At 43.1% G+C, this 26,378-nt stretch overlaps 1 protein-coding gene across 1 annotated transcript in view; it reads right to left on the bottom strand.

The window, feature by feature from the left end:
• The window catches only part of LOC129696244 (protein APCDD1-like), a 41,811-nt gene that overhangs the window by 3,151 nt on the left and 12,282 nt on the right, over positions 1 to 26,378 (bottom strand). The window contains exons 2-4 of the mRNA XM_055633950.1: positions 14,546 to 14,726; positions 12,544 to 13,075; positions 4,378 to 4,699 (exon numbers count right to left, since the gene is read on the bottom strand). Coding sequence (XP_055489925.1) covers positions 4,378 to 4,699; positions 12,544 to 13,075; positions 14,546 to 14,726 — 1,035 coding nt within the window. The remainder of the gene's footprint in view (positions 1 to 4,377; positions 4,700 to 12,543; positions 13,076 to 14,545; positions 14,727 to 26,378) is intronic.

A 26,378-nucleotide genomic window follows, 5' to 3' on the forward strand; every position in this document is an offset into this window, starting at 1 on the left:
CAGCAAGCCCCGTTTCAACCCCCCCCCCCCCCCCCCCCCCAAACACAACCTAAAAACCAAAAACATAACTAGACAAAACGAAAAAAAACAAACACAAAAAAGTAAAAAACAAACGGACTGCAGGCGAGCCGCTGCTGCCAGGGCGAATGGCCTAATTCTGCTCTTATAACGTGAACTTTTGACTCGAAGGGACAAAGGGCCTGTTGCCATGCGGTATCTCTAAACTAAACTAAACCAGGCTATTTCGGACGAATGATCATTGACCCAAAATCTTCTGTTCTGTGGTCGTGACAGAAAAAGTCGTTTGAATCTGGCATCGTGGGAGCCAATTTGGAAAGTGCAATGTTTTCAATTGACATTCTATATAAAAACGTCCACAGTTTTCTTTCCAATATTTGAATGGCTGCATTGTACGATTAAGGAACATTCAGGCATTCCGCTGCTAAAGCTGATTCCACAAGCAAGTATGTGATGCCTTTTCACAGTTCTGTCTGCTGATCACTGAAAACATTCATAATGTAATATTAGCATTATGGTGCAGATGCACTGTGTTCATACCTTCTCCTTCACACACAAAGGCTTTACATTTTACTTTAGAGATACAGAGAGGAAAAAGGCCTTCTGGCCCAATGAGTCTGCCCTGATCAGCGATCACCATGTACACTAGCACTATCCCACATACCAGGGATGATTTACAATTTTACCAAAACCAATTAGCCTATATGTCTTTGGAGTGGGAGAAGAAACTGTGTTTTTAAGGCAGAAATAGATAAATTGTTGATTAGTGTGGATGTCAGGGGCTATGGGGAGAAGGCAGGAGAATGGGGATAGGAGGGAGAGATAGATCAGCCATGATTGAATGGCAGACTTGATCGGCCAAATGGCCTAATTCTGCTCCTATCACTTATGACCTTGTAAACCGGATCACGCAGAGAAAACCCTTACAGTCACAGGGAGAATGTACAACTCCATACAGAGAGCAGCCGTAGTCAGGATCGAGTCAGGGGGACCGATGCAGACATTGGAAAAAATGATTCTTTTCTGCATCTTTGTTTAGTTTAGAATGGAGATATAGCATGGAAACAGGTCCTTTTGTGCAGCGAGGTCATGCCAATCAACACTAAATCTACCCTACATACTGGGGACAATTTACAGCACCCAATTAACCTACAAACCTGTACATCTTTGGAGGAAACCGGAGCACCCGGAGAAACCCCACATGGTCACAGGGTGAACGTGCAAACTCCGTACAGACACCACCCATGTTCAGGATTGAACCCGGGTCTCTGGTGCTGTAAGGCAACAACTCTACTCCTGTACCACTGTGCTGCCCTGAATCTGCTCTGAATGCTTTTATTTATCCTAAATTTTAAAAATATTTTGATCAAGAGTCAAGAATGACAGAAAACATTTTCAAATTGATTCAAGGAGGATAGTGCATTTTGTGATGGATTCTGGGAGCGTGAAGGCAAAGCAATTGAAAGCAGGAGGTTAGGAATACAGACATCAAAGCTGACAATCACATCAACAGCACTACAGAATGTGCACACTTTCACCCACTTTTCCACACTCACTTTCCCACAGTCAGTCGCTCACTCTTACTCTCTCACATCCACTCGTTCACACCTACATGCTCACACTTGTGCCTTGAAGGTTCCTGAACTGGAAGAAGAACTTCCGGTCTAATCACTATCCTGAAACCTCTCCAGGCCAAGTCAAAACATTCTTCCTAATGATGTAATTTGATTGGAACCAGGCCTCTGGGTTAGGCCAAAGCACTGATGATTCCGTCCAAAACTAGAGATATTGTTAATCTATATTGAGATAAACAGCAACTTGCTAGATAGGGAAATGTCGTGGAGTCTAAAATTTCCTCTTTATCACAATTTTATTTCATTACCTCGTTCAAGGTTTGTGGTAGAGGCCCTCATTGACCCTGAATTTTCTTCCAGACCACCTTACATGAAAACTAAGACATAAATCACATTGGTGTGTGGATCTGTTGCCAACTGGATATGGAGGACAGATTTTCTCTTCTGACACCATTCAACAAGTTGGGTGGGCTTGTACGACTTCTATTTACATGGTCACCAATAATTAGACTCGTTATTGTTTTTCCTTTTGATTTTTAAAAGATCTGTGCAGCAAAGGTGGGAATTGAACTCATGACCACTATGCTGAATCAAGCAGAATATATAATGTCCACCTAATTTATAGAAATACAAAGTGCTGGAGTAACTCAGCGGGTCTTGCGGTACCTCTAGAGAGAATGGATAGGTGATGTTTCGGGTTGGGACGTTTCAGTTTGAAGAAGGGTCTTGACCTGAAACATCCCCTATGCATTCTCTGCAGAGATGGTGCCTGACTTGGTGAGTAACTCCAGCAATTTGTGTTTTGATCAATATTCCAGCATCTGCAGTTCCTTGTGTCACCTAATTTATAGAATCCAGCTATTTTCTAATCATTTGATTTCATGATGAATTGGAGAACCAGTAAAGTGGTGAAAATAAAATTTAGCTCAAAATCTCCAAAGGATATTATCAGGAAGACCGTCATTTGGTCAATTTTTTTGTGATCACGCAAAGAGGGAGGCGAGAGACTAATAAAAGTCTGAAGTCAGTGATTCTGGTACCGCTGATCGCTACCATCTTCCCAGGACCTTTGTTGTCTTGCATGTTGGCATTTTGATGCAATCTAGTTCAATGGTGCTTTTACTGTCACATGTGTGAAGTGCAAACACACAGTGAAATTGTTTTCTCACAACCAGTCCAGTAGAGTATTGTCATGCCCGAGCATATCCTCAATTAGCAAACTGTGCAGAAATAGTCTACTGATCCCCCATGCAAGAGGCGCTATGTTTTGTGCCATTTTCAAAGTCCAGTCCGTGCACCAGTGACCATGAGCCGTGCCTGTTCAAGGCAAACCCCAGGCTGCTGCAGGCCTCTAGCCACTGCCTTCCCATGGGCGTGTGGGTCGACCTGCGAACCGAAGTCCCTCTCCTTGCTCATCCATCTTTGGGCCGTTAGATTTCACTAGATTTAGTTTGCCTTGCTGAACTAAAAAAGTTGTTGCCAATTAATCATTTCTGTCTTGACTTGTTTAAAACACAACCCAGACGGCAAAGTGGCGCAACGGTTGAGCTGCTGCCTCACAGCGCCAGAGACCCGGTATCGATCCTGACCTTGGATGCTGCCTTTATGGAGTATGCACCATCTCCCTGTGTGACTGTGTGGGTTTACTCCAGGTGCTCCGGTTTCCTCCCACATCCCAAAAGACGTGCAGGTTTATAGGTTAATTGGTCTTGTAAATTGCCTCTTAATTTGTAGGAGTGGATGACACAGTGGGATAACATAGGAGTAGTGTGAGCGGGTGATCAAAGGCCAGCGTAGACTCGTGGGCCAACGAGCCTGTTTACATGCTGTATCTCTAAACTAAATTAAACGGTTGTAATAAAATAACAGCTGCATTAAATACAATATCAAGGGTGGGAACATTTATCTCATGTCTGGTTTCAGTAGAATTTCCTAAAGGAACATAAAACAATCTCTATAGGGTTCAGACACAAAAAAAAAAAATCATCAATGTCCCATAGATAAGCAACACAGGCATAGGGCCTTCAGCCCACTAGGTCTATGCTGACCTTCTCCACTAATCCCCTTCACCACCACTTGGTCCGTAGCTCTCTTAGTTGCAGTCTAGTTTAGTTTAGAGATACAGTGCAGAAACAGGCCCTTAAGGCCCACCGAGTCCGCACCAACCAGCGATCCTCGCACACTAACACTATCCTACACACTTGGGACAATTTACAATTGTACCAATCCAATTAACCTACAAACCTGTGCATCTTTCAAGTGGGAGGATACTGAAGATTCCGGAGAAAACCCACGCACGTCATGGGGAGAATGTGCAAACTCCGTATAGTCTGGATTGAACCCGGGTTTCTGGCGCTGTAAAGCAGCAACTCTACCCCTGCATCACTGTGTCCGCCTAGTCATTGAAATAATGTTTGTATTCTGTATCTTAATTTAGAGATACAGCGTGGGAACAAACCCTTTGGCCCACTGTGCCCATGCCGACCAGCGATCACCCATACTCTAGTTCCATCCTATACACTAGAGACAATTTACAGAAGACAATTAACTTTATAAATCCACATATCTTTGGAGTGTGGGAGTAAACCGAAGCACCCAGAGAAAACCCACGTGGTCACAAGGGGAACGCACAAACTCTGTGCAGACAGCACCTGTGGTCAGGATTGAACCCGGGTCTCTGGCGCTGTAAGGTAGCAACTCTACCGCTTCACCACCTAGCTGCCCTTCTATGCAATGTTTGTTGAGATACTTATTAAACACAGTGAGAATAACAGTCTGAAATTACCTTTAAACACAAATTCTGTTCCTCCCATCACCTTTGCAGACGGGATTCTGTGGCTGTAACGGCCCTTGGCGTAGATGGTGAAAGTTGGGTGCTTGCACACGGGGTCTGAGAAATGAAAGTAATGCCCTTCCCATGTGTTGTTGTTGTCATGAAAGACGAAGTGCCGGGTGAGGAAGAGTACCTCGGGCCGCACCTCGCAACGTTGACTCACCCAGTGTCCGTACAGCCCCACAGGCAGGTCTGCTTTGGGCGGTAAAACAGGAGGGCGATACTCATTGGACCGGGAAATCATGTGGCACACCATACTACCATGGGCGTGGTTCTGCGATGATACAAGAAATAGAAACATTAGGCTGCATGTCACTGAACTGAATTGTGGCTTATACCAAAAATAGACACAAAAAGCTAGAGTAACAGCATCTCTGGAGATATGATCATGTTTCAGCACCAAACATACAATATAGTGGAGGCAACTGTTGTGGCCTGCCTTTAGACTTTAGAGAGAGAGAGTGCGGAAACAGGCCCTTCTGCCCACCGAGTCCACACTGACCAGTGATCACCCCATACATTAACACTATAATACCCTCTGTGGACAATTTACAATTTTACTGAAGCCAATTAACCAACATACCTGTACGTCTTTGGAGTGTGGGAGGCAATTGGAACACCCAGAGAAAAGCCACACGGTCACAGGGAGAATGTGAAAACTCCTTGTAAGCAGTACCAGTAGTCAGGATTGAATCAGGGTCTCTGGTGCTGTAAGGCAGCAAATCTACTGCAATCCCCCACTATGCTGCCCCTCTGCCTCTAAAACCAAGTTCCATTGAATGAATTTCACAGTCTGAGTATTAAGTGCTATTGACTGGTTGGATGAATCTTGAGGAAAGTATACCGAAATTAGATGCTGTTGAGTCTGAAGCAGAGTTCCAAACTGAAACATTATCTGTTCATTTCCACCATAGATGTTGCCTCTTCCTCTGAGTTCCTCCAGCACTTTGTGTTGAGCTACAACCCAACTTCTTCCCCTTCCCCGCCCCCACCTCTATCTCCAATGTTGACGGACTGTGGGAAACTACAAGAATCACTGGCTTTAAAGAGACAATTTTCTTATCTAAGTTAGAGCCTTTCTCTTGTACTCTTATGTTTATACAAAACATTCTATCACGGGGTCTGTGCTAAACTAGTTCTGGGAAGAAGTTAGCATTCCACGTGCATAAGTCATTGTGCTAAAGACCAGACTAACTAATATGGCAGAACTTCAAAGACGTGTGCCAGAGAATGTCAATGGTTTACATGGGAATTTATGATGTCAGCTGTACTTGACGTTTTGCTCAGTATTTTTTACTTATCCTGCTCGTTTTCTTTCTATCTAGAAACTGTTCATAATCCGAGCCAGACTCCAAAACATTCATGAACTTCTTAAATGTTGCACCATGTCCAATCCTTTAACAGCCTACCACTTTCACCCATGAATGAGACAGCACAAAAATAAGAGTGAAAAGCAACATTCAAATTCCTCTACAGTCCAGTTTCTTGCACAAGAGGCAGATACCATCATATTGTTTAAGAGACATTCGGACAGGAACATTGATAGGATATGTTTATAGGGTACTAGTATTCTTGGAGCATGTTGGTCAGCGTGGGCAAGTTTGGCCGAAGGGCCTGTTTCCATGCTGTATAAGTATGACTATGGGGATGAACACAAAGACAATGCTTTATTACCAGTTGATTTATAGGATTTGATTGTCCCTGACTATGTCAGCATTTATTCTCCATCCCAAAATGACCTTGAAAGGGGGTGGGGAACATGGATAGGTGACAGTTCGGGTCGGACGTTTCTTCAGACAGATCGTGAAGAAGGGTCCTGATGTGAAACATCATTGATCCATGTCCTCCAAAGATGCTGCCTGCCCTGCTGCTACTTTTCTTCAGCAGCACCCTCCAAACCCTGCATTTTTATCATCAAGAAAGACAAGGATAACAGGCGGCACAGTGGCGCAGCGGTAGAGTTGCTGCCTTACGGCGCCAGAGACCCGGGTTTGATCCTGACTATAGATGGTGGCTGTGTGGAGTTTGCACGTTCTCTCAGTGATGCTTTGCGTTTTCTCAGGGTGCTCCGGTTTCCTCCCACATCCCAAACATGTGCGGGTTTGTAGGTTGATTGACTTCCGTAAGTTGGCCCTAATGTGTAGGGAGCAGATGCAAAAGTGGGAAGCATAGAATTAGTGTGAATGGGTGATCAATGATTGGCATAGATGGTGGGCCGAAGGGCCTGTTTTCATGCTGTATCTCTAAACTAAACTAAATTAATAACATACTGTTAGATTGCACAATTAGCTTCTGTGGCATTTTGCAAGGCATACACTGGGGCACCCGGATCATTATGCATCTCAGCACTCTACAATCTCTTTTAAATTGTTTTAGTGTATTTCCCCGTAGAATGGTGGGCAATGGATTTTAACCGGTTAAAAATATGCTGTTTAGTAGCTCCTCTTTGATAATAGAGAGGAATTTGAGATATTCCTTTTTACCTCCCAATACTTCCACAACATAGTTTCAAAGCCACAACCATTCCTTCCTATCCCTTACAAGTATAATTAACATCAACCACTTTTTACTTTGATGCATTTACAATATCCTTCTTCATTTACTGATATCAATATTTTTGGTCATTTACTTAGGTCTGATATGGAACTTCAAAGCATCCACATTTCCTCTTTGATGTCTATGCTTTCCCTTGACTCTTGACACCTCTGCTCATGCAGAGTATGGTGTATTTGCAAAAGCTGCTTGGACACCACTTGCCTACAGAATAGTGAAAATTATCGACGACTTTTCTATTGCAGCCTTCCGTTAATTTTGTCCTTGTCTCTTCTAAACGTCCGCGTGGGTCAATATGTGCGGTCTCTACTTTTCGCACATGGAGTTGTCCGACCTGCCAGGGTCGCCATTGGAAGAGTCTGACAGGAGCTTCAAAGTTGTCCACCCACGTCATACCAGCTTCAGTCATCTTGCTGCATGTCCTTGTCTGGACTCGTTCTCACCTAGCAAACAGCTAACAATGGTTTATCATTGTTACTTTTTTGGATATCTTTCATTCATTTGTTCTATATCTCTCTACATCACTGCCTATATCCCTTGTTGCTCTTTCCCCCGACACTCAGTCTGAAGAAGGGTCTCGACCCGAAAGGTCACCTATTCCTTTTCTCCAGAGATGTTGTCTGACCCGCTGAGTTACTCCAGCTTTATGTGTCTATTTTAGAAGTTGGCTAGAGTTATCTTTTCCCGGATTGTAAATCACTTCTTGGTGGAGTGAAGAAAATATTTCATGACCTCTTACAATACATCACAGTGAGATGCTCACCAATAAACACACTATTCTGCTAAAAGGACACTCATCAGATGCTTACTCTCTCCAACAAACCATTCCGATTACAACCGTAGCATACCACCGTTTACCTTCTGCCCTGCCCACCCTCATGAAGAGGCCAACATTACAAAGGTCAAATCACCATCTGGTCCTTCACCTGCTGCAGTTGTGAGAAAGGTGAAATAGGAAGAGACCATCGGCAAGGTTGTGATAGCTATGCGAGGGTCAGTATGGACATAATTGGAAGATTGGAGGAAGGAGGATGGTGATGAAAGTGCTGACAGCCCATACAACCACCTGTTAAACAGAGCAGATTCGAGTGTGGTGTGTCAGAGGCACCAGTGGGTTCAAGTCTAGCAGCAGCGTTGGAGATCTCCAGAGCAGAGGTGAGGGTTTGGGAGGGAGGCTGAGATTGAGCCATGACTAAGGTGGGCTACCCGCTGCTGCTCCAGCTTCCTCCCACATCGTAATGATGTTCACGTTAATAAGGCACTTATGTGCAGTGAATGGTATAATCGGGGAAGTTATAGAACTATTATAACAAAATTTTAAAAGATATTTGCACAGGCACATGGATAGAATATGGGCCAAAGATGGTTTAGATGGATATGGGCCAAAGAGGGGTAGGTGGGACTAGTGTAGATGGGACATCTTGGTTGGCATGGGCAAGTTGGGTCTAAGGGTATAGATGGACCTAGATGCTGGTTTAGACTGAAGATAGAAACAAAATGTTGGAATCATTCAGCAGGTCAGACAGCATCTCCGGAGAAAAGGAATAGGTGATGTTTTGTGTCGGAATCCTTCTTCAGAATAGAGAAGGCCAGAACAAAACAGGGCTAGCAACAAAAGGACCTGTTTGTGTGCTGTATGACTCTGTATGACTGCTGATGCTATATGACAGAGGTTACGGGGAGAAGGCAACAGAATGAGGGGGAGAGATAGAACCTAATCACTTGATATTATACCTCTTTAGATAGCAAGCTATAGAGATTGTTTCACGATGCTTATACTGTGTGGCCTTGATCTAATATTTATATTGATCTGATCGATAGTATGTATATTGGGAAGTCATTTGTTGTTCTGATGCTAGGAATTGCCAGACATGCTGATGTAGGCACTTGGTGCAAATCTGCAATTGCTGCAGTTTCACTCGGAGAAGGTGGTTTGTGTAATTATCCCGCTTCCTCACACTGGGGGCAATTTTCCAGAGGCCAATCAACCAACAAACCCTCATGTCTTTGGGGTGTTGGGAAAACCCGGAGCACCCAGAGAAAACCCACACAGTCACAGTGAGAACATGCAAACTCCAGTCAACACCCAAGGTCAGGATCGAGCCTGGTCTCTGGTGCTCGAGGCAGCAACTCTACCAGCTGAGTCACTATGCAGGCTTTTTAATTTTATATATGGAATAAGCCCTTCGGCCCACTGACCCCATGCCGACCATTGACCACCTATTCACAATAGTTCTATATTATCACACTTTCTCCGACTCTCTACACACTAGGGGCATTTTAATTCTGGGTAAAGTCCAAACTGGTCTGCTTACCCCAGAAAAAGTAATGAGTCCAGTGGTCCAAGCTTTTGACTAGTATCTTTCAGAGTGACTGTTCTCTCGTGCGTTAATCTAAAGCAAACAAGTTAATGGGGGAGTTGGTTTTACTTGTTTATTATATTGTTTACTGTGTATTATGTGGACATATTCTGTTGTGCTGCAGCAAGTAAGAATTTTGTTGTTCTATTTGGGAGATGACAATAAAACACTCTAGACTCTCTGTTCAAGAAGGAACTGCAAATGCTGGAAGATCGAAGGTACACAAAATTGCTGGAGAAACTCAGCGGGTGCAGCAGCATCTATGGAGCGAAGGAAATAGGCGACGTTTCGGGCCGAAACCCTTCTTCAGACTCTCTGTTCATTTGTGGGCAGAATTCCACCAGCATTACTCTCTGCTCTGTAACTCTCTCCACATGTGAATTTCGTCAATCGCTATCAATATTCTGTTCGACATTGGAGAGGGATGGGTTGGTGTGGAGAAAGGATCATGTCTAAATATGTCCTCTCTTAATGTCCACATCCATGCACTTTCCATGGGGCCATTGGATAGTCCTTAGAAATGGGACATTATTTTCTAATACAAGATCCACAGCTTTGAAGTGCATCCAGCTTCAAAGATAAAGGCAAAAAAAATGGCCTGTATGTGTTTCCACTGCCAGGGACTTACCAGACAGTAAATAAGCAAATTCATCTGCTCTCTGATGTTTGAGGAATGAGCAAAGTCAATGACATCCATTGAAAGGATCTGAGAATTTCATTCAGTGTTTTGCTTAGCATGACTCACAGAATGAAAGACAACACGCAAAAGTCTCAAACTACGAACTTCCCAGTGATCAAGTGAGCATCTGTGCCACATATATTTGTTCTGCTGCATTTGAACGTATTGGTTGCTATGGAGATAGTCTTTGTTTGAATTTTATACAGAATGACTAAAGGGAGAGCAAATGCAGTCCACCTGTTTGCAGAGTGGAAAAGAGTTCCCTTCGCATAACTCCTCACAATGCTTCATTTCAAATCTCTGACCAACATGAGGCAGCCATGACCTCATTAATACCATGTCACATTGGTGACATTTTTGGGTCAATTTAGTTCAGTTTAGTTTAGAGATACAGCCTGGAAACAAGCACATTGGCCCACCGAGACCACACAGATCACCCATACACTGGTTCCATTCTACACACCAGGGACAATTTACAGACGCCAATTAGCCTGCACACCTGCAGGTGGTTGGAATGCGGGAGGAAACCGGAACACCCCGGAGAAAAACCATGGAGTACCCATGAGGACACAGGGAGAACATACAAACTGTGAATGGACAGCACCCATAGTCAGGGTAGAACCTAGGTCTCTGGTGCTGTAAGGCAGCAACTGTACCACTGCACCAATGTGTCCATTCTCCACTCTTTGGCAGTTCTGTAAAGCGTATTAGCATTGTCATTCTTTATAGAGCTATTGTGATAGGTTTAGGTTTATCATTATCACAGGTACCGAGGTACAGTGAAAAGCTCTGACGACACTTGGAATGAAGGTCTGACCAGAATCCAAACTTGTTCGATCAATGTCAGGTATAAACTGATTCAGTTTAAAGTCATCCACAGACTCCATTACTCAAAGACCAAATTACATCGAATCTACCCTGCTATTTCTCCATTATGTGACAGATGCAAAAGTGCAGATGGTTCTTTAACACATATTTTCTGGCTCTGTCCTCATATACAAAGATACTGGTCTAAAATATTTAAGTGGTTTTCTGGGGTCTATGGAAAAGATATTCTCCCTGATCCAGAACTGGCACTTTTTGGATGCTCAGAGACTGCTTTGTACTTCACGTCTGAAGAACAACAAGCACTGATGCTTGGTATGGTGGCAGCCAAGAAAATGATCCTAACAGACTGGAAATCATCTACACCCCCCTGCTTCGAAAAATGGCTCAATGAAATGATAATAATCATACAGATGAAAAGGATACGCTTCTACAACTGCAAGGTACCAAACAACTTTTTAAGTGTTTGGGGACCATTTATCAACCATCTCAAAGTCCAATAATTTCATAATTTCATATTATCTGCAGTGATGTAGTCCTGTGATCTTTACTTCTGCTTTTGCAATGCATGACTGTGTAGCACCATGTGGATTGTACCAATACTGTTATGTCTGACAGCTTTGTTTTATTTATTTATTTCTTTTTATTTATTATTTTTTTAAATTATAATTATTTGTTTTTCCTGCCTTTTTTTTCCTGTTGTCTTTTTCAGTTTTTATTTATTTATTTTTGTTGTTTGTTTTGTTCTGTTTTGTTGAAATAAAATATAGAAAAAGTAAAAGCTTTGTTTGCATGCTATCCAAACAGATCGTAAATACGTAAATACAATCGCCAAACCCAAGTACAATAGATAGAGCCTGATACATGGATCACACAACTTAATAGTAAGCAGCACGTTATCAGATTCCAAATCTTCTGTCAAAGTAACGATAAATATTTAAAACTCACTGAATAAAATTGCTAAAGGATGCTACAAAGGACAAACCTTTAGAAAGGAGATGAGGAGGAATTTCTTTAGTTAGAGGGTGGTGAATCTGTGGAATTCATTGCCATAAACAGCTGTGGAGGCCAAGTCATTGGTATTTTTAAAGAGGTGATTGACAGATTCTTGATCAATAAGGGTGTCAAAGGTTATGGGGAGAAGGCAGGAGAATGGGGTTGAGAGGGAATGATGAATCAGCTGTGATTGAGAGGTGAAGTAGATTTGATGGGTTGAATGGCCTAATTCTGCTCTTACAATTTATGAGGAATCACAAGCTGGTAAGCTTACAACCCAGCGGTATGAATATTGATTTTTCTAATTTCATGTAACCCTTGGTTTCCTTCTCTCTCTGTCCTCCCAGTTGTCTTACCAGTTTCATTGTTTGTATCCCTTCATCATTACTTCTTCCACAACCAACAGTGAACCATTGTGAGCTGCACCTTTCCTGAATCATCTGAAACCTAGAATCTTTTCATACCTCTAGTTTCTTTCCCCCTGACTGAGTCTGAAGAAGGGTCTCGACCCGAAATGTTACCTATTCCCTTTCTCCAGAGATGCCGCTTGACCCACTGAATTACTCCAGCACTTTGTGTCTACCTATGATTTATGAACAACATTTTCACAACTAATCATGCTGGAAACACTTTGAGTGTTTTGAGTTGATTTTAAAGAAGATCTTTTTCTGTCCAACATGGATGTTATCGGACGGAGAGAGTTACCTTTGCATCTTGCAGTGGGGGTTGATAGCTGGATGGTCGGCTGTACATCCTCTGGGACCAGTTTGTGTGGATGTCGCCCAGGAACAACTCTTGCACCACTTGCTCAGGATTGTGGTGCAGATGTTGCTTCTCGACCCGCAGCAGCTGCAGTTCATGCATGGCGAAGTTCAGAGCTCGGAAACAGTTGCAGCCTGACTCGTTGCTCGACAGGTCATAGGGCAGCTGAGGCTCCCAGGTCTTAGGTCCCGGCAGGAAGCCCGGGCACGACCGGTTCAGCCTCAAGCTTATTTCCTCCGCCTTCATCTTGCTGTGGCAGACGATCTGGACCCTGTGCAGGTGGTAATCTGCTTCTGTCGCTCCTCGAATGATCCAGGAGGTCTGGCGCAAGCGGAGTTTACCCACGATCACCAGGGTGTAGCTAGGCTGTGTGCAGTGATTGTCACCGTAGTTAAACTGATAAGCTTTGAATGTGTTGTTGGAGTAAAATCTGTAGGATCGTGTAATGAATTCAGGTCCTGGTCTCACCTCACAACTGCAGAGAGAAATTAGAGAGAAATAAGAATAAGGTGGCTTCAATATTCTAATGATTTTTTATTCTATTTCTGAATGGTTCCAATTGAATTTGCTTGAATGAGAATCATAATCTCCCTCAACTTAATCATAGAACTTAGAGCAGTGCAGCACAGGAACTGGCCCTTCGGCCCACAATGTTTGTGCTGAACACAATGCCTAGCACGTTGCATTACCTGCTACTGAATTAATCTCATCTGCCTGCAAATGATTCATATCCCTCTATTCCCTGCATTTCCATGTGCCTATCCAAAAATCTCTTAAATGCCACTATTGTACTTGCCCCCACAACTACCTCTGGCAATGCATTCCAGGCCCCACCACCCTCTGTGTAAAAATACTTGCCTCACATATCTCTATTAAACTCTCCCCCTCTAACTTCATATTTTTCATAAAGGAAGACATGCATTTACATCTTGTATTTCACATCTCTGTCAGAGCGTTAGAATGTCTATCTCAATCAGTCAGGATCTTATAAAGCACTGTACCATTTTGTAATTTTAGCCTATTATATTATTATTATTATTATTATTAAAAATTTTGGTTAGTCAGTTTCATCAATTTTGGTCCCTACCTGCAATTGTTATAGATTTAGCTTTAGAGATACAGCATGGAAACGGGCCCTTCGACCCTCCTGTACACTAATTCCATCCTACAGTCTCCATCCTACACACTAGGGACAATTTACAGAAGCCAATTAATCTACAAACCTGCACGTCTTTGGAATGTGGAAGGAAATCGGAGCACCCAGAGAAAACTCACATGGTCACAGGGAGAACGTACAAACTTTGTACAGACAGCTCCCGCAGTCAGGATCAAAACCGGGTCTCTGGTCCTGTAAGGCAGCAACTCTACCGTTGCGCCGAGACAACAGGTTTGAGAAGAGTTAGTGCAAAAACTTAAGATGTAGTGAATAATTTTCGGAGTTTGTTGATTGTAAAGAGGTAGAAAGATAAACGTTTTGTAGCTTAGAGGTCTTGTAAGTAAAGGAACACAGAATATTCAAGGATATGCTAAAAGAGGGGAGATATCGATATGTATCGATAACACTGTTTAAAGAAATGTAGGAAGTAAGAAACATTTAGACAGGTGCATGGATAGGTTTGGAGGGATATGGACCAAACACAGGTAGGTGGGACTAGTGTAGATGGGGCATGTTGATTAGTGTAGATAGGACATGGTGGGAAAGCTGAGCGGAAAGGCCTGCTTCCACGCAGTAAGACTCTATGACTATATGACACTATTGATTGATAAACTGAACAGCAGAAAGGGTTTGAGGAGATTTATATTTTCTTTTATCCTTTAGAAGAAGTATTGATTCTGAATGGAAAAGGACTTTAAATTTTCAATTTGTATTCACTTAAGAAAAACATTGTTCATCAATTTTTCATATTAATAATGTCAACTAGGGATTTAATGGGTGTTTACTTACCTTGTGGAGACCCAGTGGCTCTCCACTTTCGGTGGCATTTGCACAGTGATCCTAGCTCCATTGTATAGGTGCTTTAACATGTGATGACATTGAAAGTCCTTGCTAAAATTCTCCAAGGTCTTCTCAATCGGCCTGTTAAATGCTTCCTCGGAGTCGTGTAGAGATGAAGCAGCATCTAGTCCTGCAATGAACAGCCATACATTAAAAGTCTTCTCAAGCAACACAACAGGCCTGTAAACGCAACATGCGGAGATAAACAAAAACTCAATAAACTAATAACCACAATATGGGTATGAAAAAATCCCAAAGTCATTAGTGCAACCAGAGACAGTGCATAGATGTTCATAGTTGAGGTCCGCGTTGTGTAGTGTGATAGTTGTTGGGAAGAAGTTGTTTTTGAATCTGATAGTCACAGTTTTCAGATTCCTATACCCTTACATAACAAATGAACACCAGTGAATAGAAGGGAAATATGGCAAATACAGACATATTAATTGAATTATTTAAGAGAGTCAAGGGAAGTTATTCCAAGAATTTCTAAGGCATAAATTACACATTTTTGTCATGTAAAGCATGAAGGCAGGAGAATGGGATGGAGAGGGAGCCGTAGACCAGCCAGGATAAAATGGCGGAGTTGACGGTGGACCAAATGGCCTAATTCGTCTCCTAGACGTTATGAACTTATGAATCAACTCAAATCTATAAATTAAAACCACAAACCACAGAACACCACAAACTTTTCATAAATGGAATGATTTTGTGCCCTAATATTCTTAATTTGGTCATTTCTCATGGTCTGCAATTCAAATTTGTGGAAAATCAGCTTTTCTACCCTCTAAACAACTGGACTTTTAATGTTTAGCATGTGAGAAAATCCAAAATGGTAAAAACAGTACGCCATTTGGTCCCTCGTACACTGAGCCCAATCCCCTTGATTGCCGTAGAGTCATACTGCACAGAAACAGCCCCTTCTGTCCAACTTGTCCGGCTAACCAAAATGCCCCATCAATGCTAGTCCCACTTATCCGCAATTGGCCTGTATCTCTCTAAACCTTTCCTATCCATGTACCAGTCCAAATGTTTTTTAAATAATGTTATAGTACCTGGCTCAACCACCTCCTCTGGCAATTTGTTCCATATACCCACCATCCTCTGTGTGAAAACGTTGCACCACGAGTTCCTATTAATTCTTTCTGCTCCCATCTCAAACCCATGTCCTTTGGTTCTTGATTCTCCTACTCTGGGTAAAAGACTGTGCATTTACCTTATCCCCCTCATGATTTTATACACGTTCATAAGATCACCTCTCAGCCCCAGGTGTTCCAAGGAATAAAGTCCTAGCCTGCTCAACCTCTCTCAACAGCTCAGGCCCCCAAATTCTGGCAACATCCTCGTAAATCTTCTCTACATTCATTCCAGCTTAACACCATTCTTCCCTTAGTAGGATGTTCAAAACACGATCCTCCAAGTGCAGCATTACCAACGTCTTGTGCAACTGTATCATAGCATCCCAACTTCTATACTCCGCAGATACACACAAAAAGCTGGAGCAACTCAGCGGGACAGGCAGCATCTCTGGAGAGAAGGAATGGGTGATGTTTCAGGTTGAGAGATTTCTTCACTGGTTAGGGATAAGGGAAACGAATGATATAGACGGTGATGTGGAGAGATAAAGAACAACGAATGAAAGATATGCAAAAATGTAACGATGATAAAGGAAACAGGCCATTGTTAGCTGTTTCTAGGATGAAAATGAGAAGCTAGTGTGACTTGGGTGGGGAGAGGGATAGAGAGAGGGGGAATGCAGGGGCTACCTGAAGTCAGCGAAATTAATATTCATACCACAGGGTACCGAATACCACTTGGTACCTTAGCCAATTCACCTACAAACCTGTCGTCTTTGGAGTGTGGGAAGAAACTGGTCACAGGGAGAATGTAGAAACACCATACAGACAGCACCCGTAGTCAGGATCGAACCTGGGTCTCTGGCGTTGTAAGGCAGTGACTCTACCACTGGACCAGTGTGCCGCCTGTTGGCCTTGTCTTTCTTGGTAATAAAAGTGCTGGGTCTGGAAGGTGCTGCTGAAGAAGCCTGGACAAGTAGCAGCAGGGCATGTTGTAAATGGCACACACTGCAGCCATTGTGTACCGGCAATGGAGGAAATGAATTACCTGCTGTAACTGATGGGTTGCCCCAAATGGTGGTGAGCCTTTGACCTCAAAATAAACTGCCCAGTGAACATCAAATAAGAACGCACAACATTCCTCAATCGCAACATACTTGGGAATCGAGTTCACTTTAGATAGACTAATTAACACACTGACCTTCATCTGAGCTCAGAAAGGAAATGCCGTTCCCCGAGATAAACTTGCCAGTTGCAACTCCTGTCAACTACCATTGAAAGGCCACTGCTAACTGATACCTATCTCAATGCTTAACCTAATTATCTTCAGCTAACCTTTACCCTAGGCATCTATGCAACATTGACTGCTCGTTCTCTCACTGGTCCACTTAACCCATTACTTTTCGTTCTAGCCACATGGAAATATTTGAGGGCTGATTTTTCTCTGTGTCATGAAGCATTTAACCATATAACATATAACACCATATAACAATTACAGCACGGAAACAGGCCATCTCGGCCCTACAAGTCCGTGCCAAACAATTTTTTTTTCCCCTTAGTCCCACCTGCCTGCACTCATACCATAACCCTCCATTCCCTTCTCATCCATATGCCTATCCAATTTATTTTTAAATGATACCAATGAACCTGCCTCCACCACTTCCACTGGAAGCTCATTCCACACCGCTACCACTCTCTGAGTAAAGAAGTTCCCCCTCATATTACCCCTAAACTTCTGTCCCTTAATTCTGAAGTCATGTCCTCTTGTTTGAATCTTCCCTATTCTCAAAGGGAAAAGCTTGTACACATCAACTCTGTCTATCCCTCTCATCATTTTAAAGACCTTTATCAGGTCCCCCCTTAACCTTCTGCGCTCCAGAGAATAAAGACCTAACTTATTCAACCTATATCTGTAACTTAGTTGTTGAAACCCAGGCAACATTCTAGTAAATCTCCTCTGTACTCTCTCTATTTTGTTGACATCCTTCCTATAATTGGGCGACCAAAATTGTACACCATACTACAGATTTGGTCTCACCAATGCCTTGTACAATTTTAACATTACATCCCAGCTTCGTGGGACCTTTGTGGGACATTTTGTGCCAATTCTTCACATCATGTGTAATCAGGGCGGCATAGCTGGCATAGATGCTGCCTCGCAGTGCCAGAGACATGGGTTTGATCCTGACCTCGGATGCTGTCTGTGTGGAGTTTACACGTTCTCCCTGTGACCTCCAGGTGCTCTGGTTTTCACATCCCAGAGACATGCAGATTTGTGTGTTAATTGGCCTCTGTAAAGTACCCCTTGTGTGCAGGGAGTGGACATGAAAGTGGCATAACATACACATGTTTTACTGAGCATATTATGTTTCATGACAACACACCTCCTGTCTCACTTTCTAGGTCTTGGTCTCGGGTAAAGATCCATTGGAAACATAACGGATGAGTAAACACCAGTTATATTGGGAATATACACAAAAAGTTGGAGTGACTCAGCAGGTCAGGCAACATCTCTAGAGAAAAGGAACACGTGAGGTCCCAGGTCGAGGGCCTGGGCGCAATGGTCTGGAACCATTTGGTCGGTATTTTTAACACCTGTAGCATAATGGGACAGCGGTAAAGTTGCTGCCTTACAGCACTAGAGTCCCGGGTTCGATCTTGATTACGGGTGCTGTCTGTATGGAGTTTGTACCTTCTCTTTGTGACCGCATGGGTTTTCTCCAGGTGCTCTGGATTCCACCCACACTCCAAGGATGTACAAGTTTGTAGGTTAATTGGCTTTGGTAAATATTGCAGAATTGACCTTGATATGTAGTGCTGGTGTACAGGGATCGCTGGTTGGAGCGGTCTCAATGGGTCGAAGGGCCTATTTCCACACTGTATCTCTAAACTAAACTAACCTAAACTAAATCTAAAGGCAGTGCAAAGAGAGAAAGAAAACAAAGTTCAGAATATAGTGTTATAACTACAAAGAAATTACAGATAAAAAATGCAACAAGGTAGTTTAGGAGATTAAGAATATCCTTTGTTTTTGAGAGGCCTGTTCAAGAGTCTGATAACAGTGAAGAAGAAGGTGTTTTTGAATCTTGGGGTCTTCTGGATTTAAGTTGCCGTACCAGTTTGTGATGCATCTGGATAGGATGCTTGGTACGATTTACAGAAATTAGTAAGAATCTGGTGGTACATGCTTTCAAGCTTTTGCAGGGAGAAGAGGAAGAGAATGACCAAGGTGTGAGTGGTCCCTGCTTTGTTGGCTGCTTTCCTGAGGCAGCGTGAAGTACAGATGGACTCGATGAAGGGCATGTGGGCAGAGGTTGGTTCATGTAATGGACTGGGCTGCTTCCAGAACTCTGCAATTTCTTGTGGTCTTGGACAGAGCAGTTATCGTACTGAGCTGTGGTGCATCTGGGTAGAAAGCTCTCTATGGTGCATCTGCAGAAATCAATAAGTGTTCTGGTGGATGTGGGGAGGATGTTTCCACCAGTGGGAGAGTCTAGGACCAGAGGCCATAGACTCAGAATAAAAAGACATACCTTTAGAAAGGAGATGAGGAGGAATTGAACCATATAAATAACAATCATATAACAATTACAGCACGGAAACGGGCCATCTCGGCCCTACAAGTCCGTGCCGAACAATTATTTTCCCTTAGTCCCACCTGCCTGCACTCATACCATAACCCTCCATTCCCTTCTCATCCATATGCCTGTCCAATTTATTTTTAAATGATACCAACGAACCTGCCTCCACAACTTCCACTGGAAGCTCATTCCACACCGCTACCACTCTCTGAGTAAAGAAGTTTCCCCTCATGTTACCCCTAAACTTCTGTCCCTTAATTCTGAAGTCATGTCCTCTTGTTTGAATCTTCCCTATTCTCAAAGGGAAAAGCTTGTCCACATCAACTCTGTCTATCCCTCTCATCATTTTAAAGACCTCTATCAAGTCTCCCCTTAACCTTCTGCGCTCCAGGGAATAAAGACCTAACTTATTCAACCTTTCTCTGTAACTTAGTTGTTGAAACCCAGGCAACATTCTAGTAAATCTCCTCTGTACTGTCTCTATTTTGTCGACATCCTTCCTATAATTGGGTGACCAAAATTGTACACCATACTCCAGATTTGGTCTCACCAATGCCTTGTACAATTTTAACATTACATCCCAGCTTCCATACTCAATGCTCTGATTTATAAAGGCTAGCATACCAAAAGCTTTCTTTACCACCCTATCTATATAAGATTCCACCTTCAAGGAACTATGCACGGTTATTCCCAGATCCCTCTGTTCAACTGCATTCTTCAATTCCCTACCATTTACCATGTACGTCCTATTTTGATTTGTCCTGCCAAGGTGTAGCACCTCACATTTATCAGCATTAAACTCCATCTGCCATCTTTCAGCCCATTCTTCCAAATGGCCTAAATCACTCTGTAGACTTTGGAAATCCTCTTCATTATCCACAACACCCCCTATCTTGGTATCATCTGCATACTTACTAATCCAATTTACCACACCTTCATCCAGATCATTGATGTACATGACAAACAACAAAGGACCCAACACAGATCCCTGAGGCACCCCACTAGTCACCTGCCTCCAACCCGACAAACAGCCATCCACCATTACCCTCTGGCTTCTCCCATTCAGCCACTGTTGAATCCATCTTGCTATTCCTGCATTTATACCCAACAGTTGAACCTTCTTAACCAACCTTCCATGAGGAACCTTGTCAAAGGCCTTACTAAAGTCCATATAGACAACATCCACTGCTTTACCCTCGTCAATTTCTCTAGTAACCTCTTCAAAAAATTCAAGAAGATTAGTCAAACATGACCTTCCAGGCACAAATCCATGTTGACTGTTCCTAATCAGACCCTGTTTATCCAGATGCTTATATATATTATCTCTAAGTATCTTTTCCATTAATTTTCCCACCACTGAAGTCAAACTAACAGGTCTATAATTGCTAGGTTTACTCTTAGAACCCTTTTTAAACAATGGAACAACATGTGCAGTACGCCAATCCTCGGGGACTATTCCCGTTTCTAATGACATTTGAAATATTTCTGTCATAGCCCCGGCTATTTCTACACTAACTTCCCTCAGTGTCCTAGGGAATATCCTATCAGGACCTGGAGACTTACCCACTTTTATATTTTTCAAAAGTGTCAGTACTTCTTTTACTTTGAAACTCATAGTATCCATAGCTACTCTACTAGTTTCCCTTACCTCACATAATTTAATATCCTTCTCCTTGGTGAATACCGAAGAAAAGAAATTGTTCACTATCTCCCCCATCTCTTTTGGCTCTGCAGATAGCTGTCCACTCTGTCTCTCCAATGGACCAATTTTATCCCTCGTTATCCTTTTGCTATTAATATAGCTGTAGAAACCCTTTGGATTTACTTTCACCTTATTTGCCAAAGCAACCTCATGTCTTCTTTTAGCTATTCTAATTTCTTTCTTAAGATTCTTTTTACATTCCTTATACTCCTCAAGCACCTCATTTACTTCATGCTGCCTATAATTATTGTAGATCTCCCTCTTTTTCCGAACAAGATGTCCAATTTCCCTTGAAAACCAGGGCTCTTTCCAATTTTTGCTGTTTCCTTTCAACCGAACAGGAACATAAAGATTCTGTACTTTAAAATTTCCCCTTTAAATGTCCTCCATTTCTCTTCTACATCCTTCCCATAAAACAAAATGTCCCAGTTCACTCCTTTTAAATCATTTCGCATCTCATCAAAGTTAGCCTTTCTCCAATCAAAAATCTCAACCCTAGGTCCAGTTCTGACCCTCTCCATAATTATATTGAAACTAATGGTATTGTGATCACTGGACCCAAAGTGCTCCCCAACGCATACCTCCGCCACCTGTCCCGTCTCATTTCCTAACAGGAGGTCCAGCACTGCCCCTCCTCTAGTAGGTACCTCTATGTATTGCTGCAAAAAACTATCCTGCACACATTTTACAAACTCCAAACCATCCAGCCCATTTACAGAATGTGTTTCCCAGTCTATGTGTGGAAATTTGAAATCTCCCACAATCACTACCTTGTGCTTACTACTAATATCTGCTATCTCCTTACATATTTGCTCTTCCAATTCTCGATCCCCATTTGGCGGTCTATAATACACCCCTATAAGTGTTGCTACACCTTTCCCACTTCTCAGTTCCACCCAAATAGCCTCCCTAGATGAGCCCTCCAATCTATCCTGCCAAAGCACTGCTGTAATATCTTCCCTGACTAGCAATGCAACACCTCCACCTCTTGCCCCTCCAATTCTATCACACCTGAAGCTACGAAATCCTGGAATATTTAGTTTCCAATCACAGCCCTCCTGCAACCATGTTTCACCGATCGCCACAACATCATACTTCCAGGTGTCTATCCAGACTCTAAGCTCATCCACCTTTCTTACAACGCTCCTAGCATTAAAATATGCACATTTATGAAACCCCCCGTCTCTTATTCTCTGTTTATTTCCTTTTTCTTCTTTCTCCTCTTATGTCCGAGTGTCCAAGTGCTTCCCTTTTCTGCTTCCTGCCTCCCATTCTGTCTACTAGCTTTCTCTATTTGAGTCCCTCGCCCCAACCATTCTAGTTTAAAGTCTCCCCAGTACCCTTTGCTTAGCCTTTTAGTAAAAAAGTGGTAAATCTGTGGAATTCATTGCCACAGACGGCTGTGGAAGCCAAGTCATTGGATATTTTTAAGGCAGAGATTGATAGAATCTTGATCAGTATGGGAGTCCTTTGACTACTGAGTCTGCATTGACCACCTATTTACACCAATCCAGTTTTATTCTGCCACTTCTGCCACAACGGGTCAGGCAACACATGCTGCCTGAACCACTGTGTTACTCCAGCACTTTGTGTCTATCCCTGGAACTTCACTCAATTAAATCACTCACCTACTCTAGGGACAATTAACAGTGACCAACTAACTCACCCGCCAACCCACATGCTTTTGGGATGTGGGTGGAAATCGAAGCGCTGGCCAGAGGGTGAACGTGCAAACTCCACACAGACAGCACCCGAGCTCAGGATCAGGGCGGGATTGCTGGAGCTGTGAGGCAAAGCTCTGCAATCTGTAGATCAGTCTGAAGAAGGGTCTCGACCCGAAACGTCACCCATTCCTTCTCTCCAGAGATGCTGCCTGTCCCGCTGAGTTACTCCAGCATTTTGTATCTATCTTTGATTTAAACCAGCATCTGCAGTTCTTTCCTACACAGCTCTACAACCTGTCTATCCTGTCAACCTCCACTGCCACAGAAGGCCAAGTCGATAGATATTTTTAAGGCAGATTCTTGATTGGCATGGGTGTCAGGTGTTAGGGGGAGAAGGCAGGAGAGTGGGATTGAGAGGGAAAGATAGATCAGCCATGATTGAATGGCGGGGTGGACTTGATGGGTCGAATGGGCTGCTCTTATCACTTATGAACAACCTGTGCCAATATTCCGCACAAAACGAGCGCATTGCTAAATATTTGACTGAGAGACAGTGGATGTTGGGATCTGGAGCGAAAATACAAACTGCTGGAAAAACCCAACAGGTTAGGCAGCATTGTGGAGGCAACGGGCTAATCTTGGTTTGACATCCTGCATCGGGATGTTTTGATTTTTGATTTCACTATTACATAAGTGTTTCAGCACAATGTCGTATTGACTGAGAGGTTAAAACTGGCTGCATTGATGGCAATGAAGTTTGGTAGCCGACTCCTATTTACTCATTACGTCGGCTAGATTAAGATAGCTTTGGATTTCATTACTTTTGCCCGTGTAATCTGATTTTACAGAAAAATGTTTCAATTTATGATTTTAATTCTTTTGAGGTAATATACGTCAGAAATGTGGCAATGCCTAATTACATAATAGTATCTAATGCCATGTTCCCTGACAGTGTGTAGTGAATTAATCTCAGTATCACTGCACTTCAAAATCCCGTTGGACAATGGCAGTTCTGTTGAAGCGGAGTTATTTGATTGTGTGAGTCATCAGTGCATCACTGATGTCGTGGCACTTATTCAGCACCCGCCAAGAAAAACTGGAACATCGAGGAAGGCAATTAACATTAACCCTTCATGGGCCAACATAGCCGAGTGAGCTTCAGAGCATTAGAATTGCTATACGAGAAACTGCAGATGCCGGAATTGTGAGCAGAACACCAAGTGCCGGAGGAACTCGCAGAGTTCATAAGTCATAGGACTATGATTAGGCCATTCGTCCCATCGAGTCTACTCCGCTATTCAATCATGGCTATTCTATCTTTCCCTCTCAATCCCATTCACCTGGCTTCTCCCCATAATCTTTGATACCCTCACTTATTAAGAATCTGTCAATTACTACTTTAAAAATACCCAATGACTTGGCCACCACAGCTGTCTGCAGCAATTAATTCCACAGTTTCACCACACTCTGACTAAAGTAATTCCTCCTTCTCCTTTCTAAAGGTACGTTCTTCACAGAGTCATTAACACAGTGTGGAAATAGGCCCTTCGGTTCAACTTGCCCACACCGATCAACATGCCCCATCTACACTGGCCCCACCTACCTGCATTTGGCCGATATCTCTCTAAACCTATCATATCAATGTACCGGTCTAAATGTTTCTTAAAAGTTGCAATAGTACCTGCCTCAACTACCTCCTCCAGCAGATCATTCCATACACCCACCATCCTTTGTGTGAAAAATATACACCTCAGGTTCCTGTTACATCTTTCCCCCCCCACATTCAACCTATGTTCTCTGTTCCTCGATTTCCCTACACTGGGCAAAAAAACCACTGCAAAAAAACTGCAAATGCTGGTTTAAACTGAAGATAGACACAAAATGCTGGAGTAACTCGGCACGGTTGTTCGGCACGGACTTGTAGGGCCGAGATGGCCTGTTTCCGTGCTGTAATTGTTATATGGTTATATGGTTATATGGTTATATGGTTTAACTCAGAGTGACAAGCTGCATCTCTGGAGAGAAGGAATGGGTAACGTTTCGGGTCAAAACGTGCTTTCTGAAGAAGGGTCTCGACCCTAAACGTCACCCATTCCTTCTCTCCAGTGATGCTGCCTGTCACACTCAGTAACTCCAGCATTTTGTGGCTATCCTTGTAAATCTTCTCTGTACCCTTTCCAGCTTGGACAACATCTTTCCTATTACACGATGACCAAAACCAGCATGGAACCTAATGCTGCAAATAACTTAGCTGTGGATTTGTGCAAGCTTGTTATTACATTTTAACTTCAAGTGTCTCCTTCCTGTCTGTAACAATGCTTTTAATGTCCCGGAAGCCTGTTATTTGGAAGTTCCCAAGTCAATATGCAAGTTGAAACAATCATCAAAGGAATTAGAACAATGAGTTTGACTGGCTGAGCCTACAATACACATTTTAAAATTTAACTCCAAAGAATAGAAAATGTTAATAATGCCCAGTCGGTCAGGCAGCATCTGAATGTGTGATGGTATTAGGATGGGGGGAAGGATGAAATAGAGTCACAGTGCCAGAGACCCGGATACGATCTGATCTCGGGTGCCGTCCATGTGAAGTTTGTACGTTTCCCCTGTGGCCGTATGGGTTTTCTCCGGGTGCTTTGGTTTTCTCCCACATCCCACAGGCGTGCGGGTTTGTAGGTTAATTGTCTTCTCTGTAAATTGCTCCGTGTGCAGGGAGTGGAAGAGAAATTGGGAGAACTAGTGTGAACAGGTGTATTCGATGGTCAGCATGGACTTGGTGGGCCGAAGGACGCGTTTCCATGCTGTGCCTCTAAACTAAGCCAAAATATCACCCTGAAACTTTAACTCTGCTTTTTTCTTCATAGTTTCTGCCTTGCTGAATTATTATTTTTTAGTCATTTTTAAAATAATTTCAGGATTTCCAATGTCTGCAATTGAATATGTCTGGTACCGAGGTTTCAATGTGGAATATAGTCCTTGGTAATATTAATTCCCAGGCTTTATTCAACCCCACACATACTTGGTTGGCAGCCCCTTGGTATTACAGCAATCCCCCTGCCATGCAATTTCATACTCTCCACAATGGGAAAAGAATAAGCTTCATCCTCAATGACAAATACGCCTCATCCCCTCCTGAAATCCAAGTTCATCAACTAGTATAAGGCGTTGCACTTTAGTGTGTCAAACGAGGGCAGGACTTGCGGTGGCACATTGGCGCTGGGTCAGGTGGACAGGGTGGTGAAGAAGGTGATTGGCATAATTTGAGGAAGGACATTCTTGCTATTGAGGGAGTGCAGCGTAGGTTTACAAGGTTAATTCCCGGGATGGCGGGACCGTCATATGCTGAGAGAATGGAGCAGCTGGGCTTGTACACTCTGGAGTTTAGAAGGATGAGAGGGAATCTCATTGAAATATACAAGCTTGTTAAGGGTTGGACACGCTAGAGGCAGGAAACATGTTCCCGATGTTGGGGGAGTCCAGAACCAGGGGCCACAGTTTAAGAATAAGGAGTAAGCCATTTAGAACAGAGACGAGGAAACACTTTTTCTCACAGAGAGTTGTGAGTATGTGGAATTCTCTGCCTCAGAGGGCGGTGGAGGCAGGTTCTCTGGATGCTTTCAAGAGAGAGCTAGATAGGGCTCTTAAAAACAGCGGAGTCAGGGGATATGGGGAGAAGGCAGGGACGGGGTACTGATTGGGGATGATCAGCCATGATCACATTGAATGGCGGAGCTGGCTCAAAGGGCCGAATGGCCTACTCCT

Source organism: Leucoraja erinacea, chromosome 4 (genome assembly GCF_028641065.1).
Source record: "Leucoraja erinacea ecotype New England chromosome 4, Leri_hhj_1, whole genome shotgun sequence".
Lineage (NCBI taxonomy): Eukaryota > Metazoa > Chordata > Chondrichthyes > Rajiformes > Rajidae > Leucoraja > Leucoraja erinaceus.